This window comes from Colletotrichum chrysophilum, assembly GCF_026319265.1.
Source record: "Colletotrichum chrysophilum strain AFK26 chromosome Unknown scaffold_217, whole genome shotgun sequence".
NCBI classification, from domain to species: domain Eukaryota; kingdom Fungi; phylum Ascomycota; class Sordariomycetes; order Glomerellales; family Glomerellaceae; genus Colletotrichum; species Colletotrichum chrysophilum.
Genome location: NW_026517504.1, coordinates 46,744 through 63,271, shown reverse-complemented (window position 1 = coordinate 63,271; position 16,528 = coordinate 46,744). Strand labels below are relative to the sequence as shown.

The 16,528-nt window shown below is 48.1% G+C and overlaps 1 protein-coding gene across 1 annotated transcript; it reads left to right on the top strand.

Annotated features, from left to right (window-relative positions):
* Positions 1-5,483: 5,483 nt before the first annotated feature.
* On the top strand, positions 5,484-5,911 carry COL26b_013287 (uncharacterized protein; the record flags this gene model as incomplete). The annotated part of the gene is made up of 2 exons (XM_053185907.1): positions 5,484-5,566; positions 5,596-5,911. 2 exons carry the CDS (start codon positions 5,484-5,486, stop codon positions 5,909-5,911), a joined length of 399 nt encoding a protein of 132 aa, XP_053030159.1.
* Positions 5,912-16,528: the final 10,617 nt, after the last annotated feature.

Sequence of the window (16,528 nt, the reverse complement as noted above, 5' to 3'; positions counted from 1 at the left end):
CCCTAGTGAGGCCGAAAGCTGCATAGTGGTTGCAACTTTACCTCGTTGATAGTTAATTGAAATTGGTGGTGTTGTTGCGATAGCATTATTTTTTGGTGTTTCGCATGGGGGGGTGTTTCGGAAGTGGGTACGTTGACTTATGTGCATAGCGGCTCAATCTTGATGGCAGGGTGTAGATGGTGATCAGATTGATAGCCTTGACAACGGCAATGCCGATGGTGAAGATACCAACGGCAGATATGATGTTCGGTATCCAGTGCGCCATTTAGCCGCCGTCGGGTACTGGAATGCGGTGGGGAGATGATAGAACCAATGATGCCAATGTAGGTCTTGCCGGAGGGTCTACACAATGGTCCATGACGAAGAAAAGAGCTGGAAAATAGCCCGGAAACATGACTAATAATCCTGAGACTAGGTAGCAGACACTAGCAATCCATCCCTGCGGGCGGCTAGAGAGATGCAGTCGAATTGACGCCACCTTGCCAGGTCCCTAGGTAGGTAATTCACTGCAATTGGCCAAACGAACAAATCGTTGATGGCCACTGCGCATAGTGCATACCTATTCGGAGACCGACAGAACCAATCAAAAAACGTCACCCATCTAGAGCAGGAACAAGGGGAGGCGTCTCAACGATCGAAACTACCTGAAGTCGTTCGGTTTTCATACACTTCGAGTCTTTTACGTGTGCACTTGAGTGCTTAAGTGTTTTGCTGGAGGAAGCGGGAAGCGGTGAGGTTGGCGCTTCAGCGTGACTGACATGGGAAATCGTCTGATGTAGCCCAAGAAAAGGAAAGGTCCACGAAAGATAGTCATTGGCTGTGCCGCATACGCCACTTCCAATCCGTCGTTGGACCAGTAATGGCCATTCGTCTGTTGCTTCTCGTCACTTGAAAGTTGCAACCAACGGACTCCACTTGTGAGCGACGGATGAAGAGTATGGACTCAACGTGATTCGGTTCCTCGGAGCCGATGGAGGCATGAAAGAGAGTCGGTGACACAGACGATGACAGCTGCCGTGAGTTCAATTAGATCGATTGGAAGGAGAACAGTAAATAACACTGTTCCCGTTTGAATGTTGTTTCTTTTTCCTAAAGTTTTATCCTGTCGCCAACACCGAAGACACCGGAGCAATGACAAATCATTTGCTTTTTGCCCACGTGGTTACCAACCAGTTCTCTCGTCCAGCTTTTGGGCTTCCCTATTGCCAGGTTAGCCTCGTTTGCTAACATGACTTTTCCACATCAAGCACCTTACATATTCTCAAGTGCACTTCATCATGACACTCTGCACGTTGCTGGCGGCGCCTCCTGATGTTGTCTCGGTGGAGCAGACACCCTCCTTGAAGGAACCGAAACCTTCTCCTTTTCCACAATCGGTTCCCGAGAAGGCAAACCAACCGCAGTTTCCAGGGAGGGCCTGTGCGAAGAAGGATCCCGGCTGTGAAAGAACGCGACAGTCGAAGGCGCTGATGGTAACGTCGGTCTTTGCCACGCCGGTGCAATCGGTAGATGCAAACGCTTGGAATCTCTCCGCGGCGACAGTTGAGAAAGTTGCCGACAATAAAGCGACGAAGTAAGAGGGCTGCATGGTGAGGTTGTGATTGGAATTGAAGGGGGAGTGGGGTTTCGAGTGTGTAGTACTTGTCGTTCAGTGGTGAGTCGTCTATCTTTTTTCTTACTTCGTAAGCGTTTGGTTTGCAAGGGTAATGTTCTTGGCATCTCTGGGAGATTGATTGTATTTATACTTTGGATATTAGGTAGAGGTAGTGACAGTTGAACAACACAAAATAGAGTTTGAAGAATAGACGAGCGCACCGACGGATTGGACTGGAGTGGGCATGATATGGCTAATTAGCGGAAATTGAGGTCTCGGGCTTGCCGATCGCGGGTGCTGTTTTTGTTCAATTACCTCCCCCTTTTGCAGTTTCGAATTGAATCGGTACACTTAGCACTGCGGCATTTCACCAACTGGACGTCTTATTCTTTTTATCTCCATATCTTAATATCTGACAGTCCAAACGCGTTGTGAGCGCTAGCGCTACTCACACACGTTCTAACGACCGCAACTTGAGAAGTAGATTACTCAGTTGATTCGTAAACTTGCTGGGCAACGCTTTAGCATTTGTGCAACGGCTCAGGGCCGGGAAACATCTCATCTGAAAGGAAGGACACGTTACAGTCACCGTACAGATAAGCATTAGGATAAGGAAGACGACGACAATGACAACGAAGATTACAATTTACAGCGCCAATCATAAGTACAGAACTTAACAATCAGTCATACAGGCCTCATGCCATCCGATCAGCTAGAAGTGCCCGCATTCACAGCAAAGCTCAAGATTGGACGGATTGGTATCACCCCAAAGTCAATGTGGCAACCCGGCGACGGAACTGTTTCAAACGCCGGGAACAAACTTCTAGTCGACATTGTTGGGCAAGATAGCGTAAGCTTAAGTAAGGAAACCTTGATAACAAGAAGTTTACGCAATCGATGTGTTCTTATGCTCTCGAGTGTTGTCTTCCTTCCCAATCCTTTGGTCATACAAGGTGAAGTGAATCGTACCCAGCCTCAATCCCAATTCTTCAGACTAAAAGTGTTCCAAAATGAATTCATTGAATCAATCCTATCCCCAGCGCCCGCTCAAAGTTGCTATCATTGGTGGCGGGCCAGGCGGCCTAAGTGCAGCGATTGAATTTCAGAAGCTGAGCTTCGTGCGTTGGACGCTTTACGAGAAGAAGCCTGCCGTCAGCGAAACGGGGGCCGGCGTGAGCCTTCAGCGGAATACCTGGAGACTCTTGGAGTTTAATGGAGTTGCTAAACACTTCTCCGAAGAGGACTTCTTCAGATGTCAGGATGGCTCCAACAAGCACATTCGGTTCGTTTGAAGACCTTCACAACCTATGCAAGTGACTGTGTGGCTAACAACGCTGGTCAACTCCAGCAATGGACGCAATGGAGAATTAATGGACATAATTAGCCACGCTGAAAACACGATTCCGCAGCACCGGACCTGTCGTATGATGCGCAGTAAACTGCAAGCGGCGCTGCTAAAGGAGGTTGACAAATCGAAGATAGTGACATCTAAGTGTTTGGTGTCCGTTGATTTTGTGGCCGGCGGTAGATGCAGGTTGACTTTCAAAGATGGCTTCGTTGACGAAGTTGACCTTCTCATCGGGGCAGATGGGATCAGATCAGTATGCCAACAAGGCCCCTTGTTAAAACGGCATTAACCGGATCTAGGTAGTGAGATCTTTTGTGTCGCCCTCGCACCACCTCGGATACAATGGGCACTTCACCTATCGTATGACCATTTCCCAAAAAGACGCAAAGGAGATCCATGATCTTCCATGGGCCCCTACCTTCTGGCTCGGTAATGTGGGCCATTATGTGTTTACCTGTCCTCTTGGGGGCGACGACTTCGAGGTCACACTTCGCATCCCAAGGCCTCCTGAAAAGGAGGAATTCGTTAGCTGGGGACGTCCATGCGACCTAGCCCCGATCGCGGAAGATTTCAACATGTTTTGCGATCCAGTCAGGCATGCTATCCGTCTCAGCACCCACGCCGAGTGCCAAGAATTTGCTCTGTTCACAGGGAGCAGGCTTAAGCGGATCGTTGCTCACGATGCGGTCGCCTTGATCGGTGACGCGTCCCATCCATTGTCTGGAGCCTTAGGTGCAGGGGCAGGCTTTGCATTGGAGGATGTGTACGCTCTTTCAAGGTGCTTAAGCTGGGCATGGTCGCATAGATGGTCTCTCGGCGTTGCGTTGGAACACTATGATCGCATCAGATCACCCCATTACCTTGATATTTATCGAGTGCTGGGCAGAGTCAATGAGACTGAAGCTGCTGTAGCAGCGGAGAATCTCGATATAGACACGGAAGTCAAAGAACGAGTAAGAAGAACTGACGAAGCTAGAGATAACTGGGTATACTACTATGAAGTAGACAAAGTAGTCGCGCGCACTTTGAAGACTCCTGAGTTCACAGCTGACGCAAGGCTTTAGGGGCTCATACGAAGTTGTAGTTTTAGACTTGCTTGGCAAGCTTCAGTACTTAGAACGACGTATAAAAAGTAGAAAAAGCTCGTTGAGGATTGAGTGTAAAATTTGAATTCACACGTCGATTTTCCTAGTGGGATTGGGGGTCTCACTCGTTTCAAGCTCACATTAGGATCAATCTTTTCTGTACTTCGTTATATACTGGGGTCCCGTCTTGTGCTAATGCTGGAGCAAATTCGGAGAGGACCATCAAACCAAAACGTCACTGTGCTTGGCCCGGCGCTGAACATTCGGCTCTTAGCTTGTGTGATTGCAAACAGGGTACCGAGATTCATAAAGTCGTGCGACATTAGCAGCAACTATAGACCCGAGGCGACGGGAGATACGGACCTTGCTACCCGCTGCTGACATGATTATCTGCAGTAGTTATGTTTAATAAAAATGTAACAGTAGTCATACCCTATTGCTAAGCAGCGGTTCCGCGGAACCTAAACAGTAGAAGCACGGGAAGTGGTTCGCGCTTGTTATGCTCCCCGCCCGACAAAGTGTCTGAGTCTCTCCGTAGCTATGCTGAAATGAATTTTACCGGCCTGCATAATTCTGGACATACTGGGATGGAATCGAGAACAATTCGTAAGGTGAAGAAAACTGCTTCAATCATTTTCCTTCGGGATCATTGTTAACCGTATTGTCGTCAAAGGCTTACGACCTGTGCTACCGGAATCAGATCAATTGCCATGCCCAGAAACCGCGTTGCTCACACTGTCGACTGTATTCGAGCGATTGTACGCATGAGGTAGTCAGCCGACACAAGGAGAAAAAGATGAAGACGTTATCACCCGCCCATAACCATGGACAACATCGACAACGAGCTCAGAAATAGCAAGTAGCACAGGCAAACGACGAGCTAGGCAGTCATCATCACAATCTTCAGCAACAAGATGAGCGGATCCCGTTGAACGCGTCACAGTCCTACCGCATTTTTTCATGCTCCCCCGCCTCTCAGTTCACGATGAAAACCAGATCCTCTATCATGCTCAGTTCTTGCCCGTCGCTGGAGTCTGGTGCTAAATACGGTCGACAACGCATGGAACTGCCACCAGAAGACACTGTGCGCCACGTCATGGATGTCTATCTGGCGAATTTCAATAGTGTTTTGACCCGGTCCTTTCCGCCGTCTCTTGACTAAATCGGGGAAAACCGGTCCTGCAAGCCGACTGACGAACATGGATTGATGTCCTGGGCCACCATTAATGCCGTCCTGGCTCTAGCTTAATATCATGGCTACGGCCACTTGAGCCCTACCGCTGTCCAAGCCGTCAACGTCACCGAGTGCCTTAATAACGCCCGGGCGTTCTTTGCCGGCATTGTATCGGGGGGTACGAATGTGCAGAGCGTTCGAATTCTGCTTGGCACAGGCATCCTGTTCATGGGAGCTATGCTCGGTGACATTCCAGCACCCGTAGTCTTTATGTCCACGGCCATGAGCCTCGTGCAGGCTATGGGCATGCACTGCAGGGCAGTTACAACAATACGGAACCAGTCGAAGACACACAACGAAGATATGTATTCTGGATCGCCTGCATACTGAACAGAGACGTGGCCGCGCGGACGACACAGGCGTCAATACAGCACGACGCGGACATGGATCATGATTTGCCCCCGACCGAGGATGAGGTGGCGATGGCAGTAGCCCCGGATGTTGGTGATGCTAGCGCCGATGATGACTTGGATGACTTTAATTACGCCGCCTGCGCAAGAGGTATGACCAAGTTGAACCTATTCCACGCCCGTGTCGAGCTCGCTCAGATTCAAGGGCGTTACAACTGCGCATTTTCCCTCCGGGCTCGCTACATGAATCCTGGTGAGAAGGCTCAGTTTGCTCAGGGCATTAGGCTCTCCATCCAGTAGTGGAAGACTCGGCTGCCGTCCGCCCTTTTACTACTATCAAGTCAAAACAGCAACGGCGGAAACACTGACGCTTCGATCCTGTTGGTCATCATGTACTATATGGACGTCTTGACGACGATGTGCGTCGGGAGGCTGTGTGCCGTCAGCTCAATGGATTTACATTGGATTCAAGAGATTCTTTTCTATGCTCGGGGCCTCAGTGATTGCAAGAAGACGACTTCCTTTGCCTCTCGCTCATCGGCCATACCACCGACACCGCCGTCAACTCATGATTGGACTGTGTGTCCTTTTTCTCTGCAGTACCTCAAGCTTGAAATCTTACCGTTGATGTCTCAATTCTTTGCCGAGCACAGCCGAGCCTAGCTGAGCGCATTCCATATGGCGGGGTCGGCCCGTTGCAGATATCCCACATATCCAGAACTGTTCAAAGACTTCCAGGTTCTATATAGTTCGACTTGTCCAACGCTCAAGTTTAGAGTTTCAAAGCTGTTCGTGCAGTAGTCAATTTCGTAAACATTCTTCTAGATACATTAGCTTACCTTCACGGTGAATTACTCCCTGAGTCTAACACCGATCACCTCAGCCTCTGAAGACTTGATTTATATAGCACCTACAATAGTACGGCTCAGACCCACGATGTCTGATCTACAGCATCAACTCTAACTTCCGTGAGCATATCCTACTGTTGGAAAGCTGACCGCAATATCATGGCTGCGTAAGAATCATGCCTCTATCAAAGTTCCCCCTACCTCTATTAATCCCCTTGGTACAGCCTTTAGAATGACATACTTATCTAAACTATTGAATTCAAGAGTTGTAGTGTTATTCATATTTAACATCATCTAAAACCAAATCGCACAATAAAACAGCGCAAGTAGGTACCATTACGTCAGGCAGCCATCTTTCAGGTTACATCTTGATCGATCCAATTCAAATGCGCTTTAAGTATCCTCCATAATACATAAAATGAAAATTCAGAGCCTTCAAAGAACATCTTTAATAAGAGCAAACCCATAGAGGACTAGTCGACGTCCAATTCATAGCTTGAAGTTATGATTGCGAAGAGTTTCGGTGAAGATGTCCCTGTCTGTGGAAAGGGTGTCGGTGTCAGTCTCGAAATGTAATGCGCAACTCCAAAAATACTCTTACCAGTTTCGTCATCGAGCTGAATCCGGATAGAGCTGAGCCTCAAGGCATTTAAATCCCGGTCGAGCTGTCTAAGATGGATAGGAATCCCGGGATATCGCTCTTCTTCATTATGTTTGTCCAAGGTAGGCCGAAAAACGACTGCACGAATGTCGTCGTTGTCGCGCTCGATTCGGATATGTGCAGAGGTCTTCGTTTGATGTTTCGAATGAAGTTTCCAAGTTTTCACACCGATATCAACAACAAGACAAACATTTTCTTCCTTCGTCGAGTTGTCATGTTGCCGTGCTGTCCATAGCACCAGCTTCCACATACTGATCGACTTGGTTGGGCGACCACTCAACCCAGGTATCGATGTGGTGGAACCGCCGTTTCCTTGCGTCGATGTTGAGTGGGGATATAGCTTCTCGTATTCGATGTCATCCAGCGCCTTCCATATCTGTAGTCTGCCGGAGTTGAAATGATGGCTTTTCCCAAAGACTCCTCTCTCCTTAATGATGCATTTGGAAATGGCCAAACCGATTCCAAGATTATCTTCGGGAGATTTTCTTGGTAAGATTTGGTGAGATGTCGTGACGGCTATGAAGTCCAAAAGCTCCCCCACGCGATGAAAACAAATGACCTGATTTTTGTGAAATGAAGAAAAGCGACAACATAACTTGGAACTTTGCCTCTCCTCAAAACATATCTGAGGAATCAAAAGAATTTCGCAAGAAAGGCCTTTTTCCCATTGCGGAGGTCCTTTGCCAAAATCAAGCTTCATGGCGATCTTTTCTTTTTCCCAGTTTCTTCGAACAAGTTCCATCTGACGGTGCGAATCCCGGTAAATGGAGACGCCCACCTTGGACATCCTGTGCAAGCCCAAACTGCTCGCGGAAACATCCCAGCTTTCGGAATCACATAGGATTTGTTCCTGTCCTTGACTTTTACATTCGTCTTGTGTTTTCTTCAAAATTTCAACGGACTCATGTAAGTTGAGTCGATCTTCGTCTTCCAAGCTCAGCATCTTAGCTATACCCTCTTGAATCATTTGACATGTGCGAGGCCCGTTGGAGTGACGAAGTTTCTTCAAGTGATTGGACACAGCAGGACGCAGTTCGGGCCTGTCGCCGTTATATGTCCAAAATGCGTCATCTTGTTGGTTCTTTCTTTGGGCTTTGAATAAATCAAGACCGTCTGTTCCAAAATTGAGGAAAATGAGCATCTGAGTGAGAACGCATGCCGTTGACCAAACATCATAATGTCCCATCCGTGGGTGATGGTCTTTATCCCTAGGTCTAAGTGACGGGGGTGCGAAGGCGGTGGTAGATCGTTTAACCGACCCATCATGATCCGAATGGTACTCTGCGGCCCGCCCAAAATCTGTTAGCCGGAGGGAGAACCCGCTTAGTTTTTTCTCGACGAGAATGTTAGCTGGTTTGATGTCCAAATGACCCAGACATTTAATCTGCTGTGCTTTGATAGCGTCATGCATATCTTTGATGGCCTCGACGACTTGAATAAGTGCTCTCCACATTGGGTTGTCCACGAGCTCTAGTGAGCTTGAACGCGACCGTGGATGTCCTTCAGCTTCCCACAAACATTTCCCCGAGAATACATCTTCCAGGTCGGCGGTGTATTTCGGATAAATCAATTCAATGAACTCGCTGTCCGAGGACTTGTGTGTGAAGGCTCGTAGAAGGCGCGCAACATTTTCCGGCTGTCTAGACGACATAATATGCGCAATCTGAGCTTCGCGCTTAGCACGTGCAACACCCTTTCCCCTCTCTGTGATACTATAAGCATAAACCTTCCGAAACAGGTTCATCGTTGATAGGGTTTGCTCGTTCTGGCAAACGTTAACACGAAATGAGCTTCCAGAACGTTTCTTCGAGAAAAGAAATGAACCCGATTTACATACCTTTGGCTCGGAGTCAATGCGTAAACAGAATTTCGGGTGAATTCGAGAATGGAATAGATGTGTGTTGTTTCCCTTGTCCCCCGTGGATACCTCATGGATGAAAGGCATGTTTTTGTCACTCATGTCTTCCAATTCCACACCCAATTCCCATTCTATTCCGAGAATTGGAACATCCACAATGGATTGTTTCAAATCAAAGGCGTCCGAGAAGATGGCCCAGCGACAAGAACTGCAGACTTGCCGGACATCTCCAACCTCCCTTCTCTGTTTCGTTGACATTCGGAACACGTAATGTCCACATTTGTCAGGTACCGGTCCGAATTTCAGAAAGAGACGGTTATGAATATCCTCTTCAGACCTGTTTCTGTGCACGAAGCGGTAGAGATCGCTGTGGCGCATCACCGCTTCATCCCAAAATAGGAACAAGCAGCCGCAAAACACAAGCGTTGCCAAGTTGAGAAGCCTTTTGTTGCCAGGTTCTTCGAATAGCATGTCAATCTTCCGTTGCTCATTTTCTTTGCGTCCCGTACCGGCGATACAGAGCCGACACGGGCATTTGAGCAGCTCGGAATTCTGGAATATGGCCTTCTTGAGGTCGTCGTACAAAGGCAATGTTGCGCGTCTTTCCTTAGACTCAGTCGCCTGAGGATTCCTCGGCTCGGCGAGAGAACCACCGGGCCGCTTGGTGGCGTCGAGAATGACTTTTAGCAGATCTTTGTTGTGGCATTTGACCGCATTGGCATGGTTCCGGAGCAGTTCGGCGGCTTGCTGTCTATAATAGTCGTCAATTTCGAAGATGTTTTCAGACATGGGATTTTGGTTTCTCTGTAGCCGATAGGTGATCTGATATTGGCTCTAGGCTTTTCACAGATAGAAAGTTACATGATAAGGAGGTTGGTCGTAGAGAGAAAATCGGAGAGAAAGCTCGCTGAAATGGAGTCGTGAGTCTGAAGGGAAGTGATTGGGGCGCAGAAACCACGTGCAGCCTGATTTTTGCTTGATGGTGGGTAGCACAGCATATCGGGGACCCGGCCTCGTCCAAATTCACATCAAAGCTGATGCGCTTCCTGATTAATCTGGCGATATGTCCGGCTGACATTCGGACTCGACATCCCTGTTGCAAATTGTTGTGGAGGCGCAGAGGAAGCAAGGGAGGAAAACACCCTCTTTGCAATGTAACGCGATATCGATGTTGATTGTGATTGGACAGGTAATCCTAACCGCCGTGGCTTACTGCAAGCCCTCCTCAGGCAACTGTTTGCCTTGTGGCAAACATGCAATGCAGGCTGCCAACCTTGCCACGCGTGTGCTAGCCAAGCAATTGTCTCAACATCAGGGTACCTAGTTACGTGCTCGAATTGCTGCAAGGGAGCAGGCTGAGCTGAATGGAGGAATAACAAAAGTTCGATTTAAAAGAGCTTGAGTTCCTAAGCTGGGATACTCAGTACCTAGCAGGCTGCCGAATTCACTCCAAAAGCTAAAACCCACGATGTCCAAAGAAATGAATTATCCGGGTCCTACGAGGAACAGGGGCCCTATCTTACTTGATGATCTTTCCCCAAGAAACCTCAGGTCTATGAATAGACCTTCAGGTTCAGACATTGATTCCATAGATCATGTCGGCCGCTCAAGGCACATTCCTGGAGAAGGATCCGACTCCACCAAAGTCCAAGATCCAAGATTGCAACCCATGCGTAATCTCACGAAGATGGATGTTGCGGCTCTCATCATCAACAAAATGATTGGCACTGGAATTTTCACTGGACCCTATACCGTCCTTGCCAATACTCAACGAAAGGATGTGGCCATTGGTCTGTGGATTTTGGGCTACTTCTACACAGTTTTTAGGTGCGATCACCTCATGAACGTTCAGTTCCCTCTGTCGCTGATATGTGTGCTTGCAGCATGATTATGTATCTTTAATACGCACGGAAATTGCCTTTCACAGGTGGCGAGCTCGTATATGTTCGTCGGATCTCGGTTTCCTCTCATGGTGGCCTTACTGATTGAGGTACAGCTGGACGATCTACTTCCCCAGTATCCTCTATGGGCATACACGCTTTACGCATCATACTTTGTGTTTCTTTACACTACGACAACAAACGCTATGCAATTTGCGGCACAGGTACTCTTAGCTTCCGATGGCAAACTTCATCTTCGGGATACCGGCGTGGATGAAGACCAGCGACTACTACGACTTCTCGCGGTTGTAGCCACAACAGCAATTTGCTTGCTGCTATACGTTTCCAACTCGAAGAGCCGACTCCTGAATAAAGCCACAGCGCTTGCGAAGGTGATATTGCTTCTGGTCGTATGTGGCTTTGGCGCAAACTATCTTCGGAGATTCGGACCCAAAAAGAAGGACTGGGGTGACTACGGCAAATTTATTCCCAAAGAGGAGCAAGACAACGGGACTTGGGAATCCTCTTGGCAGGTTGCCTTCATCACTGTGCTCTTCAGCTTTCATGGGTGGGAGAACGCGACACTGGTAAGGCAGTGGAATCCAAACTACCAAGATATCCGGAAGCTAAAACCTCACTCAGGTGGCAGGTGAAATACCTTCATTTGAAGTTCTTCGCGGAGGTTTCATATTGGCGGTGACTGTCGTAGGAGCACTCTATCTTCTGATTACCGTGCTGGTTGTAAGTGTTCACAGATCTCAAAATTCCCAGTGTGGGTCGTTAATGAATTCTCAAGTGCCTTGCGTTCAACTGGCAGACCGGCCCCCCAGAGAATTTCATGGCTCTTGTATGTCTTGCGCTGTATTTGATTGGACGATGTTGCTCATTTTGTTCCAGTTCTTGAGTCAAGCCGAGTTACCAAAGGCCCCCTCAAGTGCCGTAGCGACCGCGACTGCCATCATAATCGCTGCTTCAGCGATCGGAAGCATGATAAGCGTTGCTTACACGTGTGTCAGAGGTTTGTAGGGTCTCCCAGAAGACTATCACAGCTTGGAAGGTAACGCCTGTGTGATAGTGAAACAAATAATCGGCTGGGCCAACATACTGCCTTTTTCGAAGTTCTGGCGGCGCTCTGGGCCTTCGAGAAAAGAATATGTGAAGGTCCTCCACTCAGAAGATGCCGGATTCACAGTGCAGCTTCCCGAGCCGGATGCAAATGAGCCATACACTTATCAGGGGACTCCTGAGGGTAGTGTCGTTTTGCACTGGATTATGACAGTGTTCTGGATCTGCGCTACTGCTGGCATCGAGAGTGTCAACAGAGCCATCAGCTTTTCCGGAAATCTGGTGGTTTACGGTCACTTTTTTATCGAAGGTTAGTTTTGCATGTGTTCTGGTACCAATGGCCACTGATACTACGGCAGCTTTCGTAGGGGTGGGCTTCGTATGGTTCGACCCGAACCTCAGAGACCCAGATGACCCATCGCAAGTGGCTAGAATGCCAGAAGACTACCCGGCAAGTAACTGGCTTGTTACGAAACATTCGGGAGAGACTTCTAGACCGCCGAGCTGGATGAGGCAGAGCCCACTCAAAATGTCATTTGCGAGTTTGATGGAAGGGAAAGTCCAGACCTCACTAGGCATTTTGATTGCTGCATTCAGCCTTGTCATAGTCATCGCCGACTGTTGGACATGGGAAGGCCAAGTAGCGATAGGTGTAACCGGTGGCCTGCTTCTGCTTGCTTCGGCATATTGGTTCTGTTTTATCAGAGAACAATCGGCGCGGCCTATTTACCAGTATTGCTTCAAGAATCCCAATTTCAAAATCAAGAAGCACGGCTTGAACGACCACCGAAATTCGTCCCGATTCTGCGAATTCTGCAACGACTTCTATCTACCGCACCAACACTTTGACCAGAATCACTTTGGAATCAGCGGGAGCCAGGACCAGAGGAAGCCACCTCCTCAGCATCGGCATCCATACTATAGCTATCTGGATTTTATTGACGACGAAGTAAGTCTGATATCAATCACCTGTTGCAGTCCGCGAGATAAAAGTTGAAATGAGCGCGTCTGACGAAGCAAAAGTCCCAATCTACACCTTCAAATTTGGCTCCTTCAAGATGAATGTATGGTCGCTCGTCACATACATGTGCGACGAGTTAGGCTTTGTTATCAATGGATTGACTTCATGTTATGTTTCAGTCACCTTTTGATCTTTACTTTCAATCTGAGTTAAATGGCTCCAGCCTCTGACCTGGACTCGAATGATGAGTCAGTGGGGGTGGTAACGGCCACCCCCGGATCTGGCCACCCACCATTACCTCAACTGCGCGAAGAGCTTCCAACGCCACACCTTTGTCAATTTGCCAGCTACAAGTACAAGGAAATTGATGCTCTATTTATCTTCTTCTATCGTGATCCAGATACCGTTGTGAGGGCCGTGTTGCCCTAGTTGATTGGCGTGGAGGCTCTTTCTCTAACTTGTCTCTGAAGGCTTCGCGGCTTGCCTTTGTTTCTACTATTTTTGAACCGTATATCATCGAATACCGGTAGAAGGCCTTTTTTGTTTCTTCTTTTCTTGGCACTTTGTGCGTCGGTCGCGTAGTTGGTACTTGATAATGAGCACTTCTGTTAAAAGGCGTGGTGGGTCCAAAAGCGCAGATCGTCGAAGGTAGGTAGGTAGGTATTCGGATGAATTTCAGCGCACACTCAGTGCTGACTAACATCCTTAGGTATATCACAGATTGACCCCGAGCCTGCCCATGCGATTTCTAATGGAATAAGCCTCGGCCCAGCCTCTTACAGCAAGTCAGTACCAATCGGAGATCCTTATAGTCCTTCTTAGATCCGAATCAATCTTGCACATTGAGAAAAAAGACCGAGTGTCAGCTGTGCCAAGATGGCCATCTGCCCAACCGATAATACTTTGGTCGGGCGCTGATGCGGACTAGATTTGGTGAGCAGCGCAACTGCGCAGCTGCAACCGCCTGCACCCGACAAGATACATAAAAGGCTGAGCCGTAAGGCACTTTGCGAGGTTGATTCATTTTTTTTTCGGGCTATTTCTTCTTTAAGTTGACTGCAAGCGACCAAAATGGCCGAAATGACTGTTTTTATCGACAGGCTTGAGACATGGGTGAAAACCAAGGTGTCTCATTATGCCGACAGAGATGATATCGAGAGATACATGAGAACTCTTTACCCGCTCAGGTTGGATAGGAGGAGAAACAGATGGATCCAAGATTACCAGATCAAAGTCAGGCCCCATTTTTCGAACTTATCAGCACACTTTGATAAACTTCAACAGACAGACTCCTCCACTGGCGATCACACGATCAGGGCCGCTACCAGGATCTCGAATGTGTGTAACGAAACCAAAGGGGCAAGCATCGGAGTCTGACAAAGTATCTACAGGCACAAGTCAGGGCCTGGGAGAATGCGAATAATTGATGGTCCGGGGCTGGGCGAGGGTGTTCGCTATTGCCTGGGACTCACAAATGTTGTCTCACCATGACTGCATGATCACCGAGAAGATGTGGACGCTAGGCTATGGAATGGTGTGTGGCGTGCAGACGCTGTGTGGTTCGCCCTAGGTCGCCAACATGCAGCACAGGGTGGTCGAACCAAGCTTCCAATGAAAAAGCCTCGTGCAGTAATTCCATTTAATAATGCGGCATCGCCCCGTTTGTGAGACTACAACAGGTAACAGGAAGAACCCCGGTGCCTCTGGTGAGATTGAAATACCCAACATACTGAAATTATTTGAAACGTCTTTTCCTCGCCCCAAAGTTAAGAAAATATCTCTGTTTCGCCATCCTTTTTTCGTATCCTCAAAGATTCATAATGGGTGCAGCGGGCTGCGGTTTTGTTGAAGACCCCTTGTTCTCGACAGCATCTGCTAACAGAGTATGGGACTTAGGTGAGCCAAGAAGGTCCTCGGCGATTAGATGTTCCCTCTGCTAAAAGATGCAAGATTCTGCTCAACCAGCTCCTGTAAATCTATCAGAGGATCAGTCCCATGATCAGCTGCAGCAGTACTTGTCTGTTCATGGGCCTTAGCCTCTTTTGCTCCCCCACTGACACTAGAACCTAGCCGTTCCTCAGATCATTCAGCCAGTTGCTCCAGCTTGCGGAGGCTCATGTAAGGGCGAATCATTTCCAATTAATCGCAATAGCTATTGAAGCTAGGACGTTCCCAGAATCATTCCGCAGCAACATTCCCGTGGACTGCTACGAATCACGTCGGAGTCTATGTGTGTTTTGAAAGAAGAGCTGTCGCTATTCCGCGATTTTGACAATATCCTCCTTGCCTTTACTCAAGATGGTTCAAACACATATTTGGGAAGATCCGTGGCCCACTTTGGCTCCGGAAATGCTGGAGGAATTTCCGCCGTTGATAGTGAGTGATTCGTTCCATTATCGTATCTGACATGACTACCATTGCTAATGATGTAGAATTCCAAATGTGCTATTTGCTCAAATTCGTTGAGCGAAACAATCGAAGGCCAGCCAAAAATGCGGAAGAAAGTCTGCTACACGCGGCGCAACGGTGGTCGGTGAGACAGGAGGGAGTGTACCATTCAGTACAGGTCACCGGCAAGAAAGAAACGGGAACCACCCTCCTCATCAATCCGTCCAAAGCACTGATAGATCGATTGGATGATGGAATCCTTGACTCTAGGACTGGAACTCCACTGGGTCAATATCAATCTTGGGCGATTCTTCCCACAGCAGTGCTTGAAAGCCTTACTGCCAACTGGACAGACTACGTTGCATGTTTGCATAGGGTGGTTCAAGATCTCGTATGTCAATAGCTCACTTGGTGTCAAATCTGTACAAGCCAGCTGACAGAATTAAAGAAGACAGATGCCCAAGATACAGATCCAAGTTGCAAAAGCGTAGGCGAAGCAAACACGCAAAGTCTCAGAGATGCACTGGAGATCATGGACAGGCTTAGGATAGCTTCTCATAGCCTCGAGAACAACATCAGAACTATTAAGGCAATCCATCAGGAAGTTGACAAGAGTCATATCCTATGGGAAAGCAGCCAGCAACCGGTTGAGAAGGATAAGTTTTCGCAATGTATTGTCAACATTGTGAGACAGCTCGAATTTCAACGGACGCATGTTCAGTCGATCATTTACAGACTTGAAGCAGTCACAACAATGGTACGTTCAAGGACAGCGACAAGAATCATGTCAAAGGCTCAGGCGAGGCCTGGTTACTCGCACGCCAGCTGACTACAATGCTAGGTTCGCGATTGGATCAATCTTCGCAATGCACACACCATGGAGAGAATGACAGCCCGTTCAATCCTTGAAGCTCACACCATGCGTATAATTGCGCTTTTGACGCTCTGTTTTCTGCCTCCAACCTTCATTGCGGTATGTGGACACACTTCATCACCAGAAGAATTCATTGATGCTAAATCCATTGAAGGGCTTCTTGGATATGGGCTACATCGACCTTATCGTCCGGAAAGGACATTTGCGACTGGATGTTCAACCAGGATTATGGTTATATCTGGCAATTGCACTTCCCTTAGTCTTAATTATTATGATTAGCTACATACTCTGGGATAGACGCAACGTAAGAAGGGCGGTCCGGAATCACAGTCATGTTTAGGAATTCACGAGATCCCAGAGCCGTAGTAAATGCTTTGTAATT